At 39.4% G+C, this 23,204-nt stretch overlaps 1 protein-coding gene across 5 annotated transcripts in view; it reads right to left on the bottom strand.

The window, feature by feature from the left end:
• Positions 1–23,204, bottom strand: part of RERE (arginine-glutamic acid dipeptide repeats) — a 398,807-nt gene that overhangs the window by 137,602 nt on the left and 238,001 nt on the right. For all 5 annotated transcript variants that reach the window (XM_036025254.1, XM_036025256.1, XM_036025257.1 and 2 more), the window contains 3 exons: positions 17,645–17,750; positions 16,183–16,279; positions 8,465–8,569 (listed from right to left, as the gene is read on the bottom strand). In XM_036025254.1, coding sequence (XP_035881147.1) covers positions 8,465–8,569; positions 16,183–16,279; positions 17,645–17,750 — 308 coding nt within the window. The remainder of the gene's footprint in view (positions 1–8,464; positions 8,570–16,182; positions 16,280–17,644; positions 17,751–23,204) is intronic.

The following is a 23,204-nucleotide window of genomic DNA, read 5'->3' on the forward strand; positions in this document are numbered from 1 at the left end:
TTATTCAAAAAACTGTCAAAATTTGAATATGGACTATATTAGGCTGTAAGGTATGATGTCAACGTTACCTTTCCTGACTGAGGTAACCATATACTGAAATATTTAGGAGGAAAAAAGCCTGATGTCCAGTATTCATTTCCAAATGGTTCAAGAAAGGAAAACACTACAGAGTAATGAAAAAGGTGGCAAATATGGAAAATAATATGGCAGAAAGAGTGGTAATAAGCAGATCTGTAATAGAGTTAAAAAGATAACTAATACATAAGATAAAACCAACAGAAATAAAATAGCAAGTATTACAGAATGTTAATTGGTGAACTGGGGGCAACGATATACGGGAGTTCTGTGTACTAACCTCATAACTCTCCTTTAAGTTGTGTATATAAAATTCTACACTCAAATGCTGAAAAGGTGTCAAACAAACAAACAATACTTGTACTGGCCTTCAATCATCAGTTCCCACGTGTCTGGAGGGCGGACGCGCTGGTGGCAGTGAATGACCTGGCTGCCTGGTTACAGGCTTCCACGGCACTCTAATTCCCAAACTGCATCCGCGTCACGCCCAGCTCCAAGTTCAGTCCAACTTCAGAATATGGCCGCAGTCCTTCTCGTCAGGGAAATCAAGGAGCCCTGAAACCTGGTGGTTTGGTGTTTCAGTACGGCGATGTGCCACTTTTAACCATGAATTCCAGTGCTAAAAACGGGCTCTGTTTCCACTGGCCGGGCCTTGTCTTACACCAAGGACACCTTGGAATGACACTCAGCACCTCAAGGGCCTCCAAGACCAGGGCCGTTTCTCCTCCCCTGATTGTCTTGACCATTAGATACCTGCTTACTGCCTGGCCCTCATTCCTGCCGGCACTCCCCTGACTCGCCACCTGGCCGCCTGCAGGGATACACACACTCTGCCTGCACGCCAGCTGCCCTAGTGCTTCCTTCTGTGGCCGATCACTAGGTCTTCACAGCAGTCTGGTGATCCCAGGTGCATCCCTATCCCCTCTGGATCCCAGGCCGCCTTCTCTCCTCCAGTTAATCCCTAGCAAATAACAGATGCAGCTCTCACACTTCTGAATAAAGGGGAGGTGAGCGGGTAAAATGAATATACTGTACTAATAGATTCTTCCTGAAATTAAAAAGGTTTATTACATGAAACTGATTGAAAAACCTATTTGTTCACTCATAATACTTAATATTTTGTGAACAGAATATTTATGTTTGTCAAAAGTAAAGTCAGAGTTGTAACATGGAAGTTTCCTAGGTTTTATATTTTAAAGTTTTCTAATTACCAGAAATATTAAAATGTTTAAAATATTTACTAGCAAAAAATTGTAAAGCAAAAACAGCAATGAAAATTAAGGAATCTTTAGAAGAAAACCCTTCAAAAAAAGACATTCTATTAAAAAATAAACAAAACCACACACAAAAAAGATATTCTAGTTGACTTGTAATTAGTACTAGCTTCTCATCAATAAAGGAAGCTTTCAGAAACAGTTTGTTTAAATTTTATTTTCCGATTGTCCCTCTGGTGGAAATGGAAGAGTTTTATATATATTGAACTTATGTCCAGCAAGGCACACTAATTCATCTTACTGGTTTTAACAATGTGCTCACGTTTTCTCAGATTTTCTGCAATAAAATTATTACCCTGTATTCACAAAGGTTCATTTCTTCATTCCCAATTCTCACATATTTCCTTTTTCATGTCTTAACAAACATGGCAATCCTTACACTATTTCTGACTTTAAAGAGAATACTTCTAACACTCTACCTTTAAATAATGGTGCTTGTTGTATGCTGTTGGTAAGGAGTCTGTCAGAATAAGGAAGTCTCACTCTACAGTTCATTTGCTAATAGTTCCCCTGCTTTGAAAGGGTGTCGAATTTTACCAAGCACTTTTTCTACAGCAAAATGACTGCATATTTTCTCTTCTTCAATACACTGAAGTGGTAAAATACATTAACAGATAAATTATTAAATCATTCTTGAATTATACAACTTGGACAAGTATATTTTAAGGTATTACCAAATTCCATTTTCTAATATTGTATTTAGACATGTTACATGCATTTCATATGCATGTCCGCAAGTAAGACTTACCTATAGATTGTACTGTTTTATCTGGCTTTGGTGTGAAGGTTTACTAGCCTCACAAAATGACTTGGCTAACCTACACCATCTTTCTCTGTCCTCTGGAACACTGGTAGAATTAACCTGTAAAGCATGAGTATAGTTATATGTATTTCTTTTTTGGTCTAATGAGAACAAAAGGCTGCCCTGAACAATGTATGAAAACTGCCTTTGAAGGGAGGAGGGATGCATTTTTCCTTCCAGCTGTGATACGTAGAAAAGGTGACTCCACCAAAACAGAAATCAAACTTGAGATGTCTCATGTCCAAATTAATTGAAATAAAGGAGCTCTAGACTGTCGCTTTTCAGCTGACGTACAAAGAGTTATACTGAAAAAAAAAAGGTCACACCATTATATAGAATAACCAAATATTGAAAAACCCATAAATGTTTGAAATATGAGAAAAGATATGTTATGGGACATCCCTATGATGGTATACAAGGTGTTCATTACGAATATCTTTGTAAAATGTTTTAATGACATGGCACTATGCTAATAAAAGAGTAACTTAATATAAAGCATGCCTGATTGTATGGATATTTTATATGGACAATATTTTAATTACAATCTTAGTACAAACACATATACCTATACACAGAGATGTATATTCAAGGAAAAACACAAATAAGGGGTACAGAATTATACATTATTTCAGTTTGCTGCTTCAACTTATATATTTGTCAAGTAATTTTCTAGTGAGCACATTTTTTCCTTTATAAAAAAAAACTAAAATATCTCCTAACATGGCTAGAAGAAAATTAAGTTGTATATGAATCTATCTATAATGAAATCACAGAAGTTAAGAGCACAAGCTTTGGAGTCAAACAGGCTTGAGGCTTCCTGTTTACTGACCTTAGGCCATTATTTAATATAGTATCAATTTCCTCACTTAAAAATAAAGACAGTACCACCCCCACTGAGCTGTTACTGGATTACAGGATCTAACACAGAGCACCCATTCACTGTATGGCAGTAGCAGACATTATCTGATGTACCTTGAACAAATGATGTCACAAATTTGATTCCTTGAGCTCATACTAAGAAATATCAAATGCTAAATGTACTAAAGATAAAACTCAAGATGTCATAGCCCACGCATGTATGGGAGAGAGCAAAGTGGATGCTAGAGAAATGAAATGAAGATATCAAAGATAATGAAATAAGGTTTCTCACTGTTAAAGATAAGGATTACAAAAGAAGCAAAAGGGCAAAACTAGCAGGAACCCTGTAATATTAGATTAGAATTGGAAAATTTGCTATGAAGTCATGGATACACAAAGATACAGAAAAATAGATGTAAATGTGTACACACACACACACCCTAGCTTTGTTTGCTCAAAGGCCTGAGAACAGTGACACAAAACAATGAACATGTAACTACCACCAGATCTTGGTTTCTAAGTATCGTTCTCCAAAATCTGTGACAAACTGACCTCAAAATGATTAGTAACAGATTGTAAACATCTTCTTAAAACAGAAAGCCAGCCCTAGCTGGTGTGGGTCAGTGCATTGAGTGCTGGCCTGCAAACTAAAGGGTTGCTGTTTGATTCCCAGTCAGGGCATATGCTTGGGTTGCAGGCCAGGCCCCCAGTCGGGGGGTACATGCATGAGAGGCAACCACACATTGATGTTTCTCTCTCCCTCTCTTTCTCCCTCCCTTCCTCTCTCTCTCTAAAAATAAGTAAATAAATCTTTAAAAAAAAAATCCAGAAAGCCATGAATTCATCCTGATATAAACAAATGAGTACGTTGAAAGTTTGATGAGGAAGAGGATATCTATATAGCCTCAAAGCAAACACCCACAAAACGGTCATTAGTTACAAAAGGAAAAAGAAACGTTATAGCTGCAAAGCCTGGCGGACAACACCTTGATCAACCAACCAGAGTGAACGTGAGCAGCAAAGGGACAAACTAGAATTGTGTGCCGCCTGACAAGATGCGGAAAAAGAGTGTATGACCTCTGTGTGTTCTCGTCAAAGGCAGATGATCTAAATCTAATACTAAGGAAACTGAGGGACATTTCCTTATTATTAATAAATGCAAACTGAAGGACAGTCTACAAAATAATTAGCCTATAATCTTTAAAAGTACCAGGATCATGAAGTGAAGACTGAGAAAATGGTTTAGACTGAAGGAGACCAAACGTATCACAACCAAATCCATAATGGTGAACTGTACCCTTTTGTTATAAAGGTCTTTGTTAGAAAAACTCATAAAATTTGAGTGGGGTCTGAGAAATCGATGGTATATTTCATTGTTACTATCCTGATTTTGAAGGCTGTTCTGTGGTTATGTAAGAAAATGGCCTTGTTCACAGGAAATACACAAAGTATTAGAGTGGGATATAGCCTCATCGTGACAACATACTTTCAAATGGTTCAAAGGGTCTTCTACTGTAGTTGCAACTGTTCTGTGAGACTGACACTGCTTCCAAACAAAGCAGAGTGAAATGAGGTATGCAGGTACAACACTCACAGCGGTGCAGGGCACACGGTGCTAACTGTAACTATTGTTAGTAACCTTATTGCCATTGTTAGGGAGAGATTACACCTAAAACCTTGAAAATGCCTCAGTTTGTGATTGCTACTAAATACAATGATAATAATCCTTAAGCCTCATTATTACTTTAAAAAAAGGAAGCTCTTCCCTGGAAGAAGAAAAGTGGAGCAGGCACAGCTGATCAAGTGCATTCCCTTTGGGTGAGACAGGGGAACAGGCTGTTTTCCACCTGACGGCTAAGAGAGGCCTCTTGTTGAAAATACCAAGAACTAAGAAAACAATTGTATGTTACCTGCTGCAGACCAAGACCACTCATGCTTTTATAAAAAAGAGTATAGGGAAGGGGGAAAAGAGACAATGTATCAGTAACTAGGAACACAAAACACTACATTTTAAATTACAGGTCTTCTTCACTATCCCTAAAGGCACTTGGGGGACCTAAAGAACTCTTATAAGCAAGGGGAAACAAATGGACTGGTCCTTGGGAAAGTTCATGATTCATCACTTAAAGGTAAAGGTATCTCCTCTCAAGTGGCCACTATCTTTTGTTCTTTCTGGAACTCCGTTCACCATTACTTCCTTCCTCCCCTCCTAATTCATTGGCCTGAGTCAGAGTCTGCTGGCTACCGAAGTAAATTTGGGACAAATCTTGTACATATAACAAAAGTGAACTTTTGTTCACACCACGAGTGCAGAAATGTCAAAACAAACTCCAAAAGCAAAGCCCAATTACCTAAGGGTTCGAAGTTTAGGCTAGCATTAGATTCAAGCCTCTCTCACTTGTCAGCCCCTTGTAGCTTGTATACTACTTAAAGCCAGTAACATCTGTGCCCCCCACCCCCGGTTTTTTTTTGCTCAATTAAGTTTTGTTCCTTAAACATCACGGCTAGCAAAAATACAGTGTCACAATCCCTTAGCTAACATCCTTAGCGTCAGAGGATTTTCAGAATTCAGAACATTTTGGATTTAGAAAGGAACTATAGTGAATATAGTGAATATAATATGTAATACTCCAACAGTGTCTGAGAAATGATCACTAGACTATCACATCAGTACTTTTGTTGCACAAGTTGTGCAAACTCTCACAAAGTGCACAAAATTCAGAATGACATCATATCTATTCAAGTCAGGTGTGACAATCAAATGAGTGTCAGCATCAAACTTAACCTAAAAATCTTTCTGTCTTTTTCAGAGTGTTCAGATTGCATAATTAAAGATAAGAGATTACGGATCCCCCAAATTTTAAAGGCAATGACAAGTCTGTTCCCCTAGTCATATATGTGTTCCAAAAACTAATACCATCAGAACCGAAAGATCTGGACAACCAGGTCCCTGACCAGAAACACCATGATAAAAACCAGGTTAGGAAAAAAATTAAAATGTAGCCAGACACTGGGGTTTGAGAAAGACTTACACAATAAGCATGAAAAAAAAATTACAAACTTCCAGTGCTTGCTAATATACTAAGTAAATTAAGGAGAATAACATAAAAATCAATGTTGAAATACTATCAGAAAATTTGCTGTGAGAAATGATAATACTACTTAAGCTTCAATTTCAGCTGCTCATTTAGAGCCAAGTTCCTGCCTTATTTATTTAAGAGGAGGGACCAGTTGCCGAAGTCTGCGGTCACAGAATCACCGTTCTCTTACCCAGCAGTGGTCTTCCACTACCTCCCAGGATTATTCCCACAGTCTGCCATTTCCTCTCCAAATGACTCAGGGCACTGAGTCAGCACACGGCACCACGTAGCTATGACTGCGTACCAGTCTCACTCATTCAAATCAGGGGAAGAACTACCCAGAAGCCAGCACATCACACAGCCCTATTCCTCACAAACTTGACCCAAAGACAGAGACAGACTAACGGGTCAGTTCTGCAAGGATACGCACCCTGAGCATTCTAAAGATTGGGCTGTGCAGAGCCAGGTGAAGAAAACACAGTTTTCCCACAATCTGTCAAATCATATACACTATTTTGATCATTCGAGAAACTGCAGGAACTGCACACCCAACCCCAAGCTCACTGGTATAAAGTCTTTCCGGGTGAAAAACTAATGAGCCCGAGCAGCGGGCCACGGGCCACACCAGCTCTACTGACGTAATTTTTACACGCAATTTGTGAGAAGTTTAAGGTCTGTCACAAACTTCACTTCTAAGTAGACATTCAAACACTCGTTCACTGCAGTTCTTCCAGTACCCCTATAGTACGCACAATACACCAAGCACAAGCTGGGCACGGATAACACTAGCACAGAAACAGACAAATGATGGCTAGGAAGGGCAGGGCACTCGCAGAAGTGGCGCAGAAAGCAGGGCCTATAACACACTGCAAAGGCACGTCTCTGTGTTGCTTTTTCAAGCAAGAGACAAAGAATATCCTCCTACCGTACACCTAACTCACATTTTAAAACAAATAGGAAGTATCACTCTGGATGACTGCCAACAATATACAATGAAAATGAGACAGGAAATTGTGAGACTCTAGCTTACACAGGTTAAGTGATATGCCACTTTTAATAAGCATTCAGCAAAATAGTTGCATAAAACCAAAACTAGCAAAACATAATTTAGTTGGTTGTGAAAAACCTAAGAACCAAACATTTAAAATACAAAAGCAATTTGGTCAATTCACTAATACCATATCTAGCCTGTGCAATGACAACTATTCATCAAAGAGTTAAACGTGACATCACTGAAATAACAGACTCCTTTGTACTTAGACAAAAACCCAAGTTAAAGTGCTCAAAGGTTCACCTGGGCAACAGGAAGACATGACAGGGCAGTCAATACATGCACATATAGAATAAACATTTCAAAATATAAGATGATTTTGAAATACTGCCATTGGCCAGTCTCTTTGTCATTGGAACAGGGCAAACTTTGAAAAAGAAAATAAAAGCTCAAATTCACTATTTTCTAAAGCCAAAATAGGTGACCATTACACTATTATCATTATAGCTGCTGTCTAGTATTCTCACAAAGACACTAATATATATATATATATATATATACACACTAATATAATATTAGTATATATAATATTATATATATATGTATAGCTTCATGCAGCCTCTTACAACCACAGCAAAGGAATATGTTACCTTTTATTGACCCTAGGTTGACTGTCTTAACAACAACATTCTCAATTTTACATGTAATTTCTCAGCATGTAGGAAAAGGTTTTCACTAAGCAATGACCCGTCTTCCTATTTTATTTAATACAGTTCTTCGACTCACTATCTTGAGCCAAGCATCTTCTCTTTCTTTCTAAATCCTTATATTTATAGATTATGTCTTCGGTGTCCCAAGCACAGACTACTTGGTCATCTGCTAACATTCTTTTTTCTGTCCTTAATAAAAAACCAAATAATTCTACCTATTACATAGATCTTACCAAGAACTAGATCTCATACCAACAGTCCTACTAGAGATATTTCACTGAGTGTTCCTAGGGTTTTGCTGAATGAACAAAACAAATGACTAGCCAAAGAACTCTCCATGAAGTCCTAGTACCTTCAATATGGCACCACGGAAGGTGTGACAGAATGTGGTAACCCGCAGATTCATAATGAGCTCAAAACACAGACCAACTAAACATGTTTTTGTCTTGCCCTCTCTAAGCCCAAATTTTCCCATGTTTCTTTTTTTTTTTTCTTTTTATAACAGGAAGACACCAAAGACATAAATTACAACTCCTTCCAAAGAGGTTTACTATATAGGCTTTTGGGGTCTTTTTATTTTCTAATCTTACTAGTACATTCCAGGATATGTGTACACAAACACACAGTGAGAAAAGCAAAAGTCCTCACGGAGTGGGCCCAAGTGACTCACTTACCTTGTCTCAGGGTTGTAGCCTAATATGTAGAAAAATGAATCCACTCGGGCTTTAAACTCTCTAGCAGCAAATATGTCAGAAAAATGAGAGATGTTACATTTCCCTCTGAAAATAAACAAACAAAAATATATTAGTAACACCCTCTATTGCTTTGCAAGCCAATATACTATTGGAGCGGTAGGGATGGGTAAAGATATAACTAAATCCACATTACTCTAAGAACATGTAGAATATAGCTACAAACTCCATAATTATCTGTTAAGAAAATCGGGAGCCCCCAAAAGAAGAAAATGCCCAATATTATATATATTTTTGTTTCATGACTGCTTCGACCTACAACTGTACAACTTAATTGCTTTTTAAATTTTTATTTACTGATTTTTAGAGAGAGAGACATCAGCTTGTTGTTCCACTTATTTATGCATTCATTGGTTGATTCTTGTCTGTGACCTGACCAGGGACTGAACCTGCAAACTTGGAGTACTGGGATGACGCTCTAACCAAGTAAGCTACCTGGTCAGGGCCTTAACTGTTTTGATCTCAACATTTTAGTAACAGAGTAAAATTAAACCACAAAGATAAATGGAGGGCAGGACTGATGAAAGGATATTAAGCCAGAAATGCTAAGGGAAAGTGAAACTACAGTGAAGTTACAAAAATACCCATCTAAAACCCTTCTACATCATCAAAGCAAAATGTGCCTTTTCCTCCTGTTACCTTATGATAGGCAAAATATAGAACTGATAAAAGTATTTTTTCTCTTTTAACATACAAGAAATAAACTGACCTAAAAATTAAAACAGAATAATTCTAACTTTTTAAATATGTAGATGAGTTCTAATATACAAACAACAACTTTCAATTTTTAAGTAACATTAAGTGATTGTAAATCGGAAACACTTTCCCATGGGAAGTGTAGGTTCCCTGTTCGTCTACCAACAAAAGTTTACACCACACATAGCTGACAACTCTCCAGCACTGCAGAACTCCTTAAGCCGCGCTCCCAGGCACCAAATGCAAATGTCAGAAACACTATACCGCGCAGTAGGGCTCACCTCTCCACTACAAGCACAAGCACACACACATGCACAAGTGGGTGTGTACATGTTGGGGTAATTTCTTAGAAGGTAGGGAGGTTTATTTCCTAGAAGGCAGGAAGGTTTTAAGAACTTCAACTCCCTTGTGGTCACAGAAGTTAAATTTCATGCTAAGTGAAAGCTAAAGGCTGTGGTTCAAGTAGATGAACTTGGCACATCAAGAGCGCACCAGGATCCTTCCTGGAATGTGACCTCCCACTGCTCGACCAGGCATTCCATTCCCATAGGACTGCATGAGTGGGATGTTAACAACATACACTCCAGCTAATGGCCAAGGTGTTGGTGAGAGAAACTGGCTGAGGGATATCCACATGGACATGAACATTTATTCACTTCCTGCCAAGAAATGAAAAGGCAATGTCCTCCTTTCCCACAGGCCTCAGTAATGGGCAGAAGCTAGTAAGACTGGGCTCTAACAATTGCTCCTTTTAAAATTAAATAAAAATGTTTTGATTTGGCCCTGGCTGGTGTGGTTCAGTGGACTGAGTGTGAGCCTGCGAACCAAAGGGTTGCAGGTTCAATTCCCAGGCAGGGTACATGCCTGGGTGGTGGGCCAGGTCCCTAGTAGGGGGCACGTGAGAGGCAGCCACACATTGATGTTTCTCTCCCTTTCTTTCTCTCTTCCTTTCCCTCTCTTAATAAATAAATAAAATCTTTAAAAACAAATTCTATTGATTTGTTAAAGTTCCTTTGGGAAGTACCGATTAGAAGATAATGCAGGGCTATAGAGCACTTGAAATGTGGGTAACGCAATTAAGAGAAATAAACTGTAAATTTTATTTAATTTTTGTAATCCTCACCCAAATATGTTTGTTGATTGGGGGGTGGGGGGCGCGGGGAGAAGGGACAGGAAAGGAGGGGGAGGGGAGAGAGAGTAACATCAATGTGAGAGATAAACATAGATCAGCCACCTCCTATATGTGCCCCAACCAGGGATTAAACCCACAACCTAGGTATATATCCTTTTGGTGTATGAGACTAACCCTCCAACCAATTTTATTTCTCCTTAATTAGTATATATTTAAAGAGCTACATGTAACTAACAGCTCCCATATTGAACAGCACAGATTTATACATTTCATCACTGCACAAGTTCTATTGTAAACACAAGATACAAATAAAGAAAATATGGACAAGGCACCAACTTGCCAGGCCCAGGACCTATATCCCTCCATTATTAAGCTGGAATTAAGAAAAAGTGGGTTAAGATCACTTTTACAGATAAAGAATGAACTTACTCTATAACTTACTACCCATCTATCTGAAGTGATTTAGTCCCTGAAGACAAGAAAAAATAGGGATAAAAATACCTACTATATCTATCTCACAAAAATGTCAACATCAGATAAGAAGCATACAAGAAAGTCTATGAAACTTTGTATACTCTTCAGTGCTATGTAAAATAAGTTATTTTCACTATCACTGTCCATTACTACAGGAAAGCGATTCTTCTTTTATTATTCTTTGCTATTGCTCAAATTTCCATATACCCTTAAAGCTGAATAATGAGTTGATGTGTTAAAAACATAAAAACCCTACTAACCCACAATTCTCAACACAGGCATTGGGGAGTAAGTATGTTCGAGACAGGGTTTCTCAGCCTCGGCACTGCTGGCGCTCCGGTGTCAGGGGCTGTCCTGTGTTTAGCAGCGTTCCTGGCCTCTACCTGACAGCGGCCCCCGCACACCGCTGCGACAATCAAAGTATCTGAAGCGATCCCCAAATGTTCCCTGGGGCGGACCATGCAACTGGTTTACGGAAAGACAAAAGCAGTAGGAATAGAAGGAAATCATCTGATAAATAATTATAAAGCAGTAATAAATGTGACTTTATCTACCATTAATTTTGTGCATTACTTTTATAGCCTGTTAATTGGCTGATTCTTTGGTAACTGATATAGTTTAACCATTGGCTCTCTGAGATTTTCCAGATACACTATCTGTTACTTGCAAATAAACACAGTTTTACTTCTTTACCCTTTCTTGAACACCTAGCTGCACTGCGCCTCGGAGACAATGGGGAAGCAGTGGGCATCCTTGCTTTGTTCCTGATCCCAGTGGAACTGTCTCTTGGGTATTCCCATTATATATGATACTAGCTTTAGAAATTACCATATCATAATCATAGTCTTTGGAGACAGGTTTCTTTCCTTAGCTTTATTAACATGACAAATGACATTAACAGAGTCTCTAATAGTAACCTACCTTTGCATTCTTGAAATACATCTCAGTTGGTCATGTATTTTTTTAATGAGATATTAGAATTTTTAAAGAATCCAATTAATTAGATCTGAGATCTGATCCTGGCTGCCCATAACAAAGTAAGGTGATAAGTTCATTTGGGATGAGGAGATTAGAAACTCTGAATAGCTAGTTTAGGGTTTCCTGGCCCTGGGTTTCCAGAAAATATACTCTAAAACATATTCCTATAATATAAATTACTAGTAAGACGATAGCTTATAACCTGACTTATTTTAGGATTTTTTTCTCCCAAAACAATTGCCTGAAGTAGGAAGCAGACAATCAGAAAGCTGGAAGAGCCCTCTGGCTCAGAAGACACTTAGTGTTCTGCATCCTGTGCTGCCCCCACGGTCAGGGCCGGGGGCTCCCTGCCGCAGCTGGCACAGGCCACGGCGCAGGGTCTGCTCCAGAGCAATCACTCTGGATGCTCTGACCATCAATAAAGCATTATCTTTGGGTGAAAAAAGTTAACTGAGCAAACAAGCCGCAAGCTGTACTTTCTATTTAGTTGAATAAAGTGTATCTGTTCATTCTCAGAACAGGTTTACCTACTCATTCTTGGAGCAACTGGAGATGGTCCTTGAGCTAAACTCTTCCCCCCACACCTTGAAATAGTCTGTGTAGCCAATTAATCCATCCGATAAGCCACAGAAAACTAAAATAAATGAATGCTAAGTAATTGTAACATCAATAACTGAATACAGAATTACATTTAATTTCACTTTTTCTTTTCTTCCTTTTATGCGTTTAAGAACCCGATCCATATTCAGTGAGCACAAGCACTACTCACGCTATTGAGAATGAGATACCCTGGGAGAGACCCGCTTACACACCTTATCGTACTGAATACAGACACAGAACATGGGTGTCCAGAAGATGTGTGCTTGGTGCAGGGTTCTGTCACTTAGTCCTGTGACCTTGAATAAGTTTGCCGAAAGGATGGCTCAAAGGTTAACAAGCTTGGCCTTGGTCACAAAACTATGTGGCAGAGCCAGGATTCAAACTGAAGCCTAATTTCAATGTGACACTTTTGCTCTTATGCCAGGGTCAACCAAAAACACTTACCTGGAAATAAAGAGAACTCAAAAAAATACTCTACTCAAGGTACTAGCTTTGCTATATGATTATTGACAAATATAATGAACAAGAGAAACAGCGGAAGAAACTTAGTTTGAAAGACAGGCATGAGGGCAGCCCAGGCAAGAATTCAGGGAAACAGCAGAGCAGCGATACAGGGCCTCAACGCAGGTTTCTGCAACCGTGAAGATCCTACACTCTCGTCTGGAAATAAACCCACTTTGGGCACAGAAATGCTACAATCTCAATTTCCACAGAAAAGTCTGCAGAAGAATTCTGCCTTCCTTTTGCTTAATGACAGCTAAAGGACAAAGTTCTGTCTGCTAAGACCCAAGCCTAGCACCACCCTGAAAGAGAGAGTTCTACACAGCCTTCCTGCTGAGTGAATGGCATGGGCAGTCTCCCGGGAGCTACTCTGAGCCCAATGACTCCACAGAGCCGAGCACTTTGACCTTCAAGAAGAATGGTGCTGAGCACTAACACTATCAGTCTTTTTCTTTCCCTTTTCTTTTCTGTCCATATTTTTTTTCATTAATTTGACCCTCTTTCATGTGCCTATGGATTATTTGTCTTTCTTTCAAAATTGAAGTTATTTTTGGCAACACTGCTTTACATCTATGGAGAAAAAAATTGAAGGATAAATGGTAAAGGAAAATTGGAAGGAAAAGCTTAATTCCCTCCCCCCCCGGCCTATATTTTAAAATTAAAGTAATCTTGTCCTGGCTGGTGTGGCTTAATGGATTGAGTGCTGGCCTGCAAAACCAGAGGGTCACCAGTTACATTCCCAGATAGGGCACTAGTGTGGGTTGTGGGCCAGGTCAGTCCCCAGCAGGAGGTACGCAAGAGGCAACCCCACACACTGATGTTTCTCTCCCTCGCTTTCTCCCCCTCTTCCCCTCTCTCTAAAATAAATAAATAAAATCGTCAATTAAAAAAAAAACTTAAAGTAATCTAGCTTTGGTGAAGAGAAAGGTATAACTAGAGATTCCTGGGGGGCACTGCCATTCAATTCTTCTTCTACTGGAGATGATCTCACAGCAAGCACTCTGCCACGGAGAACCAGGCAAGACTACTACTGTGCAGCAAGACCCACGGAGATGGGTTCCACGTGTGGGCAACGTCAAATGTCCACAGATATTTACTGAGCACCTAACAGGCCAAATCTTTCAGTAATTATGTGACCAATTTCATCTGGTATAGTAAAAAAAAAAAGAAAAAAATTGTTAAGTGACGTAAGAGATGTCTATTCGAAACTAACATAATCAAATTTAAGATGACAGCATTATAAAACCATTTTATAGCCCTTTAAAGAAAATACCACAGGAGAAACAAACTAATCAGTAAGGGTTCTAGTCATATACACAGTAAAAAGTAGATAAGGAATTTACACTTTAGCACTCCAGGGACAGTGACTCATATAATGACACATCTCCAGAAATATATTTTATTATAAAAATCATTATTTATCTGGGTCTAGCTGGAATTATCTGAGACAACTGGTTCTTCTAGAAATGTTAATGTAGTATAAAAAGACTCTACAAATCTAAGTATCTTCTGAAAAATATTCAAATAGTCATTTTAAGCCATTATGTGAAAACATGTTGAATAATCAGAGTTACCATATATATATATCTCAGGTACTTATTTAACTTCAACTTTGAACTGCTTTAAATCATTTATCACAACCAATGAAACAAGATGGGAAGAGCAGGGAAAAGCATACAAAGCAGGATAAGAAATCATCTCAGGATCAAGTCACTTGTCTTAGCTAACAACTTAATGGTTTCATCAATCTAGCCCACCTTCCATTAACTTGCTTTGTTCAGCATGTGAGTTTAAAGATCCACAAGCCACTGCCACAAAGACACAAAAAGTTTGTGGGAGTTATGAAAGAAGGTGATAAAACAGCACAGGAATTCTGCAAATTTATCAATAAAGTCCTACAGGAAGCCCACTCTAAGCACGCATACTTCTTCCCCTACACAGGGTTTGGCAAACTATGATCCACATGCTAAATCTGGCCTGGCGCCTGCTGTTGTAGAGTCCAAGAACTACGAATGGCTTTTACATTTTTAAATGGCAAAAAAAGAAATCAAAAGAAAAATAATACACCTCCTGAGATGTGGAAATTAAATAAAATTCAGGTTTCAGTGTCCATAAATGAAGTTCTGTTGGAGCACAGCCACCTCACTCATGTCATTTGTGGCTTTTGCGCTACAACGACTAAGGTGAGAAGTTGCAACAGAGACCGTATGAAAGAGTATCTGCCCCCAAAATTCACCAGAACCTGCCCTATATTAAAAGTTGCTACAAATTTGCCTTAAAATAATTGGCTTTTGCTATGCAGCTTTGCATAAGGGACTCCAGATGGTTTTAGTGAACACCATCTGAGCAACATAATAGAGAAATTCTTGTATCTCATTGTAGTTTTAAGCTAAAAGCCAGCATATCCCTGTGGCCTTTTGAAGTAAACCATGTACTGTAACAAGTCAAGTAGTTCTTCCATCACTTTATTGTTTCCAATGAGGAAAGTATTACTTGCCCTGCTTCCTCTACCACTTAAGAAGCCCGAAGTCTTCCACTTATACACAAAATAGGCTAGAATATATGTGTGTCCTTTTCTTGAAAGGGAGAAAAGAAAGAAAATACCAGAGGGCACAAAGCAGGAGCTCATCGCCACTTTTTGGCCTAATGACCTAAGACATTAAGAGGAGTTTGCAATGTTACCTTCTGTCTCAGAATAAAGTCTTCAGTATGTTTTCCCTACCCCAAGCTTTTTAGTGGAAAATTGTTCACATGTACAGAGAAGTGAATGACTAACTCACTGAAAATCCTACAAACTTGTCCTAGATTTATAATTAATAACATGTTCAATTAATTACGGAATGCCATATTTGCTTCTTCCATTTCTTTACCTGTGCTATTTTTGGGTACTGACTGAATCTTCAGGTAAGAATCTGCAGAGCATCATAACACTTTGCCCCAAACACTTTAGCAATGGATACCAGGATAATAATTTTCAAGGAAATATAGATAAAAAACTATAGAGAGGGTATAACAAAATGAAATAGAAAAAACAAAATCCTCCCTTTCCCCTCCCCACCAACACATTAGTGAAACTACAGGCAACCTCTGAAACCCCAATAACACACAGAGTTATTAACACGGGACTGTTTGCCTCTGGAGACCACAGGAGTAATCTGATCAGTAGCATGACTATCAAAGCAGATGAGGATAGCTTAGCCCGTCTGCCTCCCCAGCTGGGTGACTTCTCCAGGGGAGCGGCCACGCCTCTGGCACTTACCTGAGGGCGGCAGCATGGTAGGTATCTACGTAATCAGAAATGAAGAGCTCTCGGTTCTTGATAACTGGGTCTGTAATGACAAGTTCTCTTCCAGAGTCTGTCAAAAAATTAATTCATTAAGAGGATATTAAAATTGAGTTTCCCAAAACAATTAGGAAAATTTTGCACACATTTTCTTTCAGGGTCACCTCCCACTACAGAAAGCAAAACAAATAACCAGGCCCGGACAGCAAAACAGAGAAGAGGAGCAGCGTGCAGCAGGAGTGACAGGAGTGGGGCACGCTGCCGGATGTGCTCTACCCCCCTTACTGGGGTCCCCACGGTCTGCTGGAATGCGTTAAGAGCGAGATTGTTTAGGAAAGGAAAAATGGGAAGAAACAACTATCACATGTTAGCAATCTGCAAACTGCTAAATATTTAGTCATTCTGGTCACCTTATTTTTTTTATTGCTAAATAGTCAAGGATGGAGTGATATCACAGTTTCCACTGAGAAGAATGACCAAATTACTATTTTTAATAACAAACTATATACTTTAACTGCTTTAAGAGAAGTTTTTATAGCTTCAAAGAAAAAAGTAAGTAAGGTATGAAAGAACATCACTCCACCGTTCTTCAAAACTACTTCCGACGGCAGCTGGTTGAGCTGAAGCCTATCTCCAGCAGCGACGCGAAGAGCGAAGGGCACAGGCATCAGGGCGAGGGCCAGGCCCTGCCCGGCGGCCACGCCTGGAAGACCTGCGGCCTTGGCACCTTCCTCGGCATCTCGGCGCCTCAATTTCCTCACCCGGGAGTGGGGAGTGACATATAATGAGTGGGCAACAAATGTGGATCAGGTCTCGTGCCCTCAAAAATCAATAAAAGGGAACTATTATATATCTGGACAAATGTAATATATATTTTATGCACACATCTCAGGTGTTAATAAAGCTACTGCTAGAAACTATAATAGCAAAGGAAGAAAAACTTAAAAGATACTCTGAGCAACCTTCCTACTGCTCTAAAAGTCAAGTGGGAATTCAGGCAAGCTGAATTCCAAAATATTCAGGAAAGCTTTGCTTTGAAAGCTGAAGTTCAAAACCCTGAATACAGAGAAGTTCAATAATACAGACTGTTGAAAGAGGAAAGAAATAAAATACAATTCTGTAGGGCTTTAAGTATTATTAGTTCCCATTAAGCGAGAAGAGAAATAAAAAATGAAATTACTGTCATTTCCAAAGAACAACTACTCCAAGTCTAAGAGGAAAACACCATCAGTACATACTCAGGTTGTTTCTTTTTTAAGGCAGAAACTAATGAGAGGACTCAGCAAAAACTGAACACTCTAGTAATGTCCTTGTTTATATATATGATTGTATTTTAGGAAATTTGTTTCATAGTTATCTCCACTTAATGAATGTTTTTGGAAAGAACGTTGCCCGGAGCTAAGAAAGTGTAAGAAGCAACCCAGAAAGGCATACTTACCATTTTCGTTATGTCGATCCTGAACCAAATGCTGATACACAGAATCTGGAACTTCAGACTGACGGTAGTACCATTTGACGTTCATGAGTAGGTGGTCCCTCTTACTCTGAAAAGGAAAATCTAACAGCATTAGGAACAGGATTTCAGGTGCCCAGAGCTGCATACCATACCCATGAACAAAAGCCCCTGGAAACAGGTGAACAGGCAGAGAGGGAGACACACAATTACCACCAGGACCACAAAAGTACACAAGTCAATTATGAGTCAAATCTTATTTTTTTTTAAATCCCAGCCACAACAGCCCTCTGACCAGATCCCTGAAGGTTGCTCATTTGGGGAAACAAAGGAGACCAAACTTGAACCTATAAACCTCCCCAGGTCGATTAATTCATTCAATGTTATATATTTTTATTTGGCATTAACTACATGAGTACATCCTCCTATTTGAATTTTTAATTATTTTGGTGAATAGTCCCCAATTATGTTATTTATAAACACCGTGGAGCCATTAAGGCAGTTTGTTAGAAAGAACTTACCCAACAAGGCCTGGCACCAAGTCATCTCTCCAGTTTGCCAACCCAGACTGAGTTACACCCTCCCCCCACTTGACTGCTACACTTCATTTGCATTATTGTTATATGGCAGACTAATAGAGCAAGCTATGGGTGCTGATGAAAGCACCCTGAGTCCATGGAGCACAGACCCCGTTTTACTTATCTTTGACTTTCCACACACACACACAAGTTACTGCTCTGGTTTCTTTGTACCTAGATTTATGGCTCCTAAGATTAGGCTTCCACAAAGGCAGCGGACAGCCTACTGGATTTTCTATGCAATACTACTCCATAACCAGGGAGTGGCAGCATTGCATTAAAAGTCTCCAGAGTCTTCATTCTAGTGATACAACACAACAGAGGTAGACTCAAAGTAAACAGAAGTTTTAAACAGATTTAAGTAGCTGAAATAGACACCATCTTCCTAAGCAGAGCAGTATTTGGTTAAAGATTAAGTATCTACAAAGGGAGGTAGTAAGTGATTTTCCGAGGCACTAAACTAGAATTAGGTAATCCAGGATCCTAGTCCTGTCTGCAATCTCTATAGCTGGGGGTGGCCTTAGTGGAGTCACCAAGCCCTGTGACAAGTGAAAGAACAGAACAAGATGATTTCTGTGGTCGTTTCCATCTTACATGCTTCTGCTTAGATTTCTTCCTCAGACAAAAGCAAGTAGATAAAATGGGGCTGGAGGTGTTTTCTCTACATCAACATACTGGCATTAGCTAAAATCACCATTCTAAAAACATTTTGCACATTAAAATGTCATGTTCCATGGAAGCTGACTGCTGTGACTGAGGAGCAATGAAAGGCAGCGCAGAGTAAACCCCCTCTCCCGCAGCAAGCGCTACCAAAACCGCCTCAGGCAGACACAGAGTGCGGCTCCAATGCCAGCCAAAGGAAATTCCACCTGCTTCCTGCTATTTAGTAGTCAAAGGTTCTACTCAAAACCATAGAAAGTTAAAGGCAGAAGTGAGCCTGGAGATCATCTGATTCAACACATACCACCGGAGTTTGAATCATGGCTTTGCAACTAAGCTTGTGACTTCGGGGAAATGACTTTTCCAAGCCTCAATTTTCTCATACGTAAAACGAGGAAGAAAAAAAGTAATAGTCTCTAAGAGGATTAAATAAACGAATATAAGTAGAGTGGACTGGTTCTCAATATATGTGGGATATTACTACTACTGTTTTACAGATGAAGAAAGGCATGAAGCTATTAGGAGGCAGCTTATAAATTTGCTTTTCTCCAATTCAAAAGCATGCTAGTAATAGCAATGCAAAAACAAATCATGTAGCAAATTAGGCGGAAGTATCTTCACTTTTGCAACAATTTGAGAAGCATATCAAGTATTTTCTGACAAATATGCCTCATTATTGACTAGAGATATAATTGTACGATTGCATAAAGGTCAGAGTGGTTATAAATGACACATTTTAAACAGAATGTGGTGAGAAGCTTCCTATATGAAGGCACCCTGGGGCATATTTCTGAATACAGAGAAGAGCCCACTGGGAAGTAAATAATTTCTCACTATTTTATCTTTAAAGAGAGGAGAAGGAGATTGATTTTGATTGATTCCAGGTGGTTGAGAACCACCAAACAGGAGCACCTCCAATCTGCTTGGCTCCAGAGGAGTGTTAGTTCCGTGCAAGAGTGGGGAGCAGCTGACCTGGGGCTAAATTATGGATTATTCCACATCCCTGGCCGGGACTTCTTTGAAATGGGAGATTATGTAAATTTAAGGAAATAAAAGTTTAACAGACTCCGAACCCATCCCCACCTATGTTTAGAAACAAGCTGTCCTGATGGTGGGTGTCTGGGAGCAGAGGATTTCTAGAGCTTTGAATGCCAGCCAACAGGTTGAGAATTAATGAATTAAAAAGTCAGAACTGAAACTGAACATTCAGAATGAGATAAGGAACAAAGGTAAACTAGGGAGAAAGAAAGGCAAGCGAGACAGGAAAAGCAAACAGGAGGCTATTGTTGAAGGAATACTGTTGAAGGAATAATCTTTATCTACAGTGTAAAACACAACCATCCCAAATACAAGATACAAGTCAGAGATCTTTCATAATTATTAATATAGTACTTTCATTGATCTAAACAGCCAATCTGAGTCTTTCCTAGGACCAGTCTTATTATCATCCTCTGGAAAACGGAATGTTAAAGGGAATTATCTAAGAAAAAGAAGATAAAAAACATGTACAGTAAAATGATAGTAAACTCACAACTATTAACAACTACACCTAAAACAAAAATAAAAACAAACAAAACAAACAACTAGAACAGGAACAGAAACACAGAAATGAAGATCACATGGAGGGTTAGCAACAGGAAAGTGGGAGGAAGGGGGGGGAGGTACAGAGAGTAAGTAGCATAGACGGTAGGTAGAAAATAGACAGGGGAAGGTAGGAATAGTATGGGAAATGTAGAAGCTAAAGAACTTATGACACGTGGACATGAACTAAAGGCGGGGAATGTGGGTGAGAGGGGGTGTGCAGGGTAGAGGGGAATGAAGGGGGAAAATAGGAAAACTGTAATAGCATAATCAATAAAGTATATTTTTAAAAAATAAAACAAAAACAAATAAGTAAATAATAAAATTTTAAAAATTAACAAATAACAACATTAAAAGGATAAAGGAAGCATGGGGAGGTGGGGGTAGGAGAGAAGGGACAGGTGTTTAGAAATTACCAACAAGACAGACTGGAGATTCCTTTACCCAACAGGAAGGAGGCCCCAAACCAGAATGGGAACAACGATCATTTTAAATTCACCTGCATTACAGAGGAAAGGCCTTCTTAGCCCCATAAATCACCTGCCAGGTCTTGACAGCTAGCATTAGGTCTTCCACAGAGCTCCAAACAGGCCACTCGAGTCCCTACACTGTTATCAAATGTGACAGAGACCAGGCCAAAGACAACCTAACCAGGATATGAAGATGGATGCCATCAAATGAACAACCTCACAAAGTCACATTTTTAACTACTTAGTTCTTGAGATTTTACATTTCAAATAATGATAGATCTAGATTCAGATTCAGGTGAAATCAGACCAAATTTGTTTTATAAAGCCCAAAGAGCCAATAAGATTTTTCCAGAAACTCAGAAAGTAGGAGTGACTAACATCTGCATACTGTATGGCTTAAGAATATATCTTTTGAAGAAACTTTTCATTCATTTCCACAAGATAGTCACACCAAGGTTCACAGTGATGAGTTTATGGCAATATTCAGAAATGTCTACACAAACTCTGAATTGTAGTCAGGACACTGAGCCTGCAGAGGGGAAACACCCACTCGAGACATCTGTATCAGAGGACATCATTACTCAACTTTGTGGGTAAACACTAGAACTGACTGAGATCAATCAGAATGAAATCAGGTAGAAAATATCTTGTTATATTTTAAGCCATTACCCTACTTCTATAACATAAGACACCAGGAATGTAAGATATTTTTTATCTATATATAAATACAGCTTCATATACAGCTTTATAGCCATTACAGTTCAAAATGCCACAAAAATGTTATAGGAAAACCTAAGTGCCACCAGGCCAGCCAGGTCCACCCATCTGAGTTCTGCTCTGACTCGGGTGCCAGGGGGTCAGGGGAGACTCCTAGGCACTGACTCTGAGCATCTTTCTCAAAGAAGTGAAAGGCTCCTGAGTATCTACTATAAATAAACACACTGTCATGCACAAATCTTCCCAATGTACTGAGACATTAAGTAAATAGTTTGTTGCCTTTCAACTAAGAGGGTGAACACAAGTAAATTTCTTGTTGCCATTGAGTAAACAAAGTAGCCGCTCTTGTTTTGTCCTAAAATGCCCTTCTTCCGTCCAGCGTCCTCAGGTTAAGGATGTAAGCAGGCCTGGAAGAAGACCACCGGCAGGAGTCACCACCTGCCCACACCTCCCAAGGCGATCACCTGACCTGCGGAAAAAACTATGACTGCAGCACCTCTCCCACCTGGGGGCCACACCGCAAGTTTCTAACAGAATCCTGTTTAGTGGTGTGATGGTTAATTGTATGTGTCAGCCTGACTGCACTAAGAGATGCCCAGATAACTGGTCTGTCTGTAGGGGTGTCTCTGGAAGAGATGAGGATTTGACTCAGCACACTGAGTAAGGACATCAGCCCTCAGATGTGGGTAAGCACCATCCAGTCTGTTGGGGGCCCGAACAGAACAAAAAGGGGACAAAAGAGCAAATTCTCTCTATTCTTGAGCTGGGATGTCCATCTTTTCCTGCCATCAGACATTGGAGCTCCTGGTTCTCGGGCCTTCCGACTCAAAGACTTACATCAGTGGCCTCTCAGTTCCCAGGTCCACACACTTGAATGAGTTATGTATCACCTGCTTTTCTGGTTCCCCAGTTTGCAGAGAGCAAATTGTGGAACTTTTCAGCCTCCATTACCTCATGAGACAATTCCTACCAATTCCTATTACACACACACACACACACACACACACACACACCCCTCCTATTGGTTCTGTTTCTTTGAAGAACCCTGCCTAATACAAGTGGCTACTTACCACTTTTTGGCATTTGCAAGTGGACAAAACTTGGCACTACACAGGGGTCTATTCTGAATGAGCATAATAGATTATCTCTTTAAAGATGAACAAATAAATGAAAGAAACAGAGAAATGAGCCCTATCCATTTGACCAAGCCGCTTATTGCCTTGCAACACTAGAATCAAGGTTATATAGCTTATTTGCCAAACCTGTGGCACTCCATCCAAAAAACTGCTTTCAAGAGACTGCATCAGTGCCTGGGTGTGAAAGAGGACTTAAATTACCTTGTAACAGATGGTGATGCAACAAGGTGGAACTCTGGGAGGGCAGATAATTTTTAACAATGTTTACAACCAAAATGTACAAATAACTGGTTACACACAAATCCCCAGAAGGATGATGAAAGTAATAATGTGCTGAAGCACAGGCTCTGATGATCAGAAATAATTTTCAAAATCACGCTTCTTGATGATGTCTCATTTATTC

The sequence above is a fragment of the Phyllostomus discolor genome, chromosome 5 (assembly GCF_004126475.2).
Source record: "Phyllostomus discolor isolate MPI-MPIP mPhyDis1 chromosome 5, mPhyDis1.pri.v3, whole genome shotgun sequence".
In the NCBI taxonomy this organism is placed as follows: Eukaryota; Metazoa; Chordata; class Mammalia; order Chiroptera; family Phyllostomidae; genus Phyllostomus; species Phyllostomus discolor.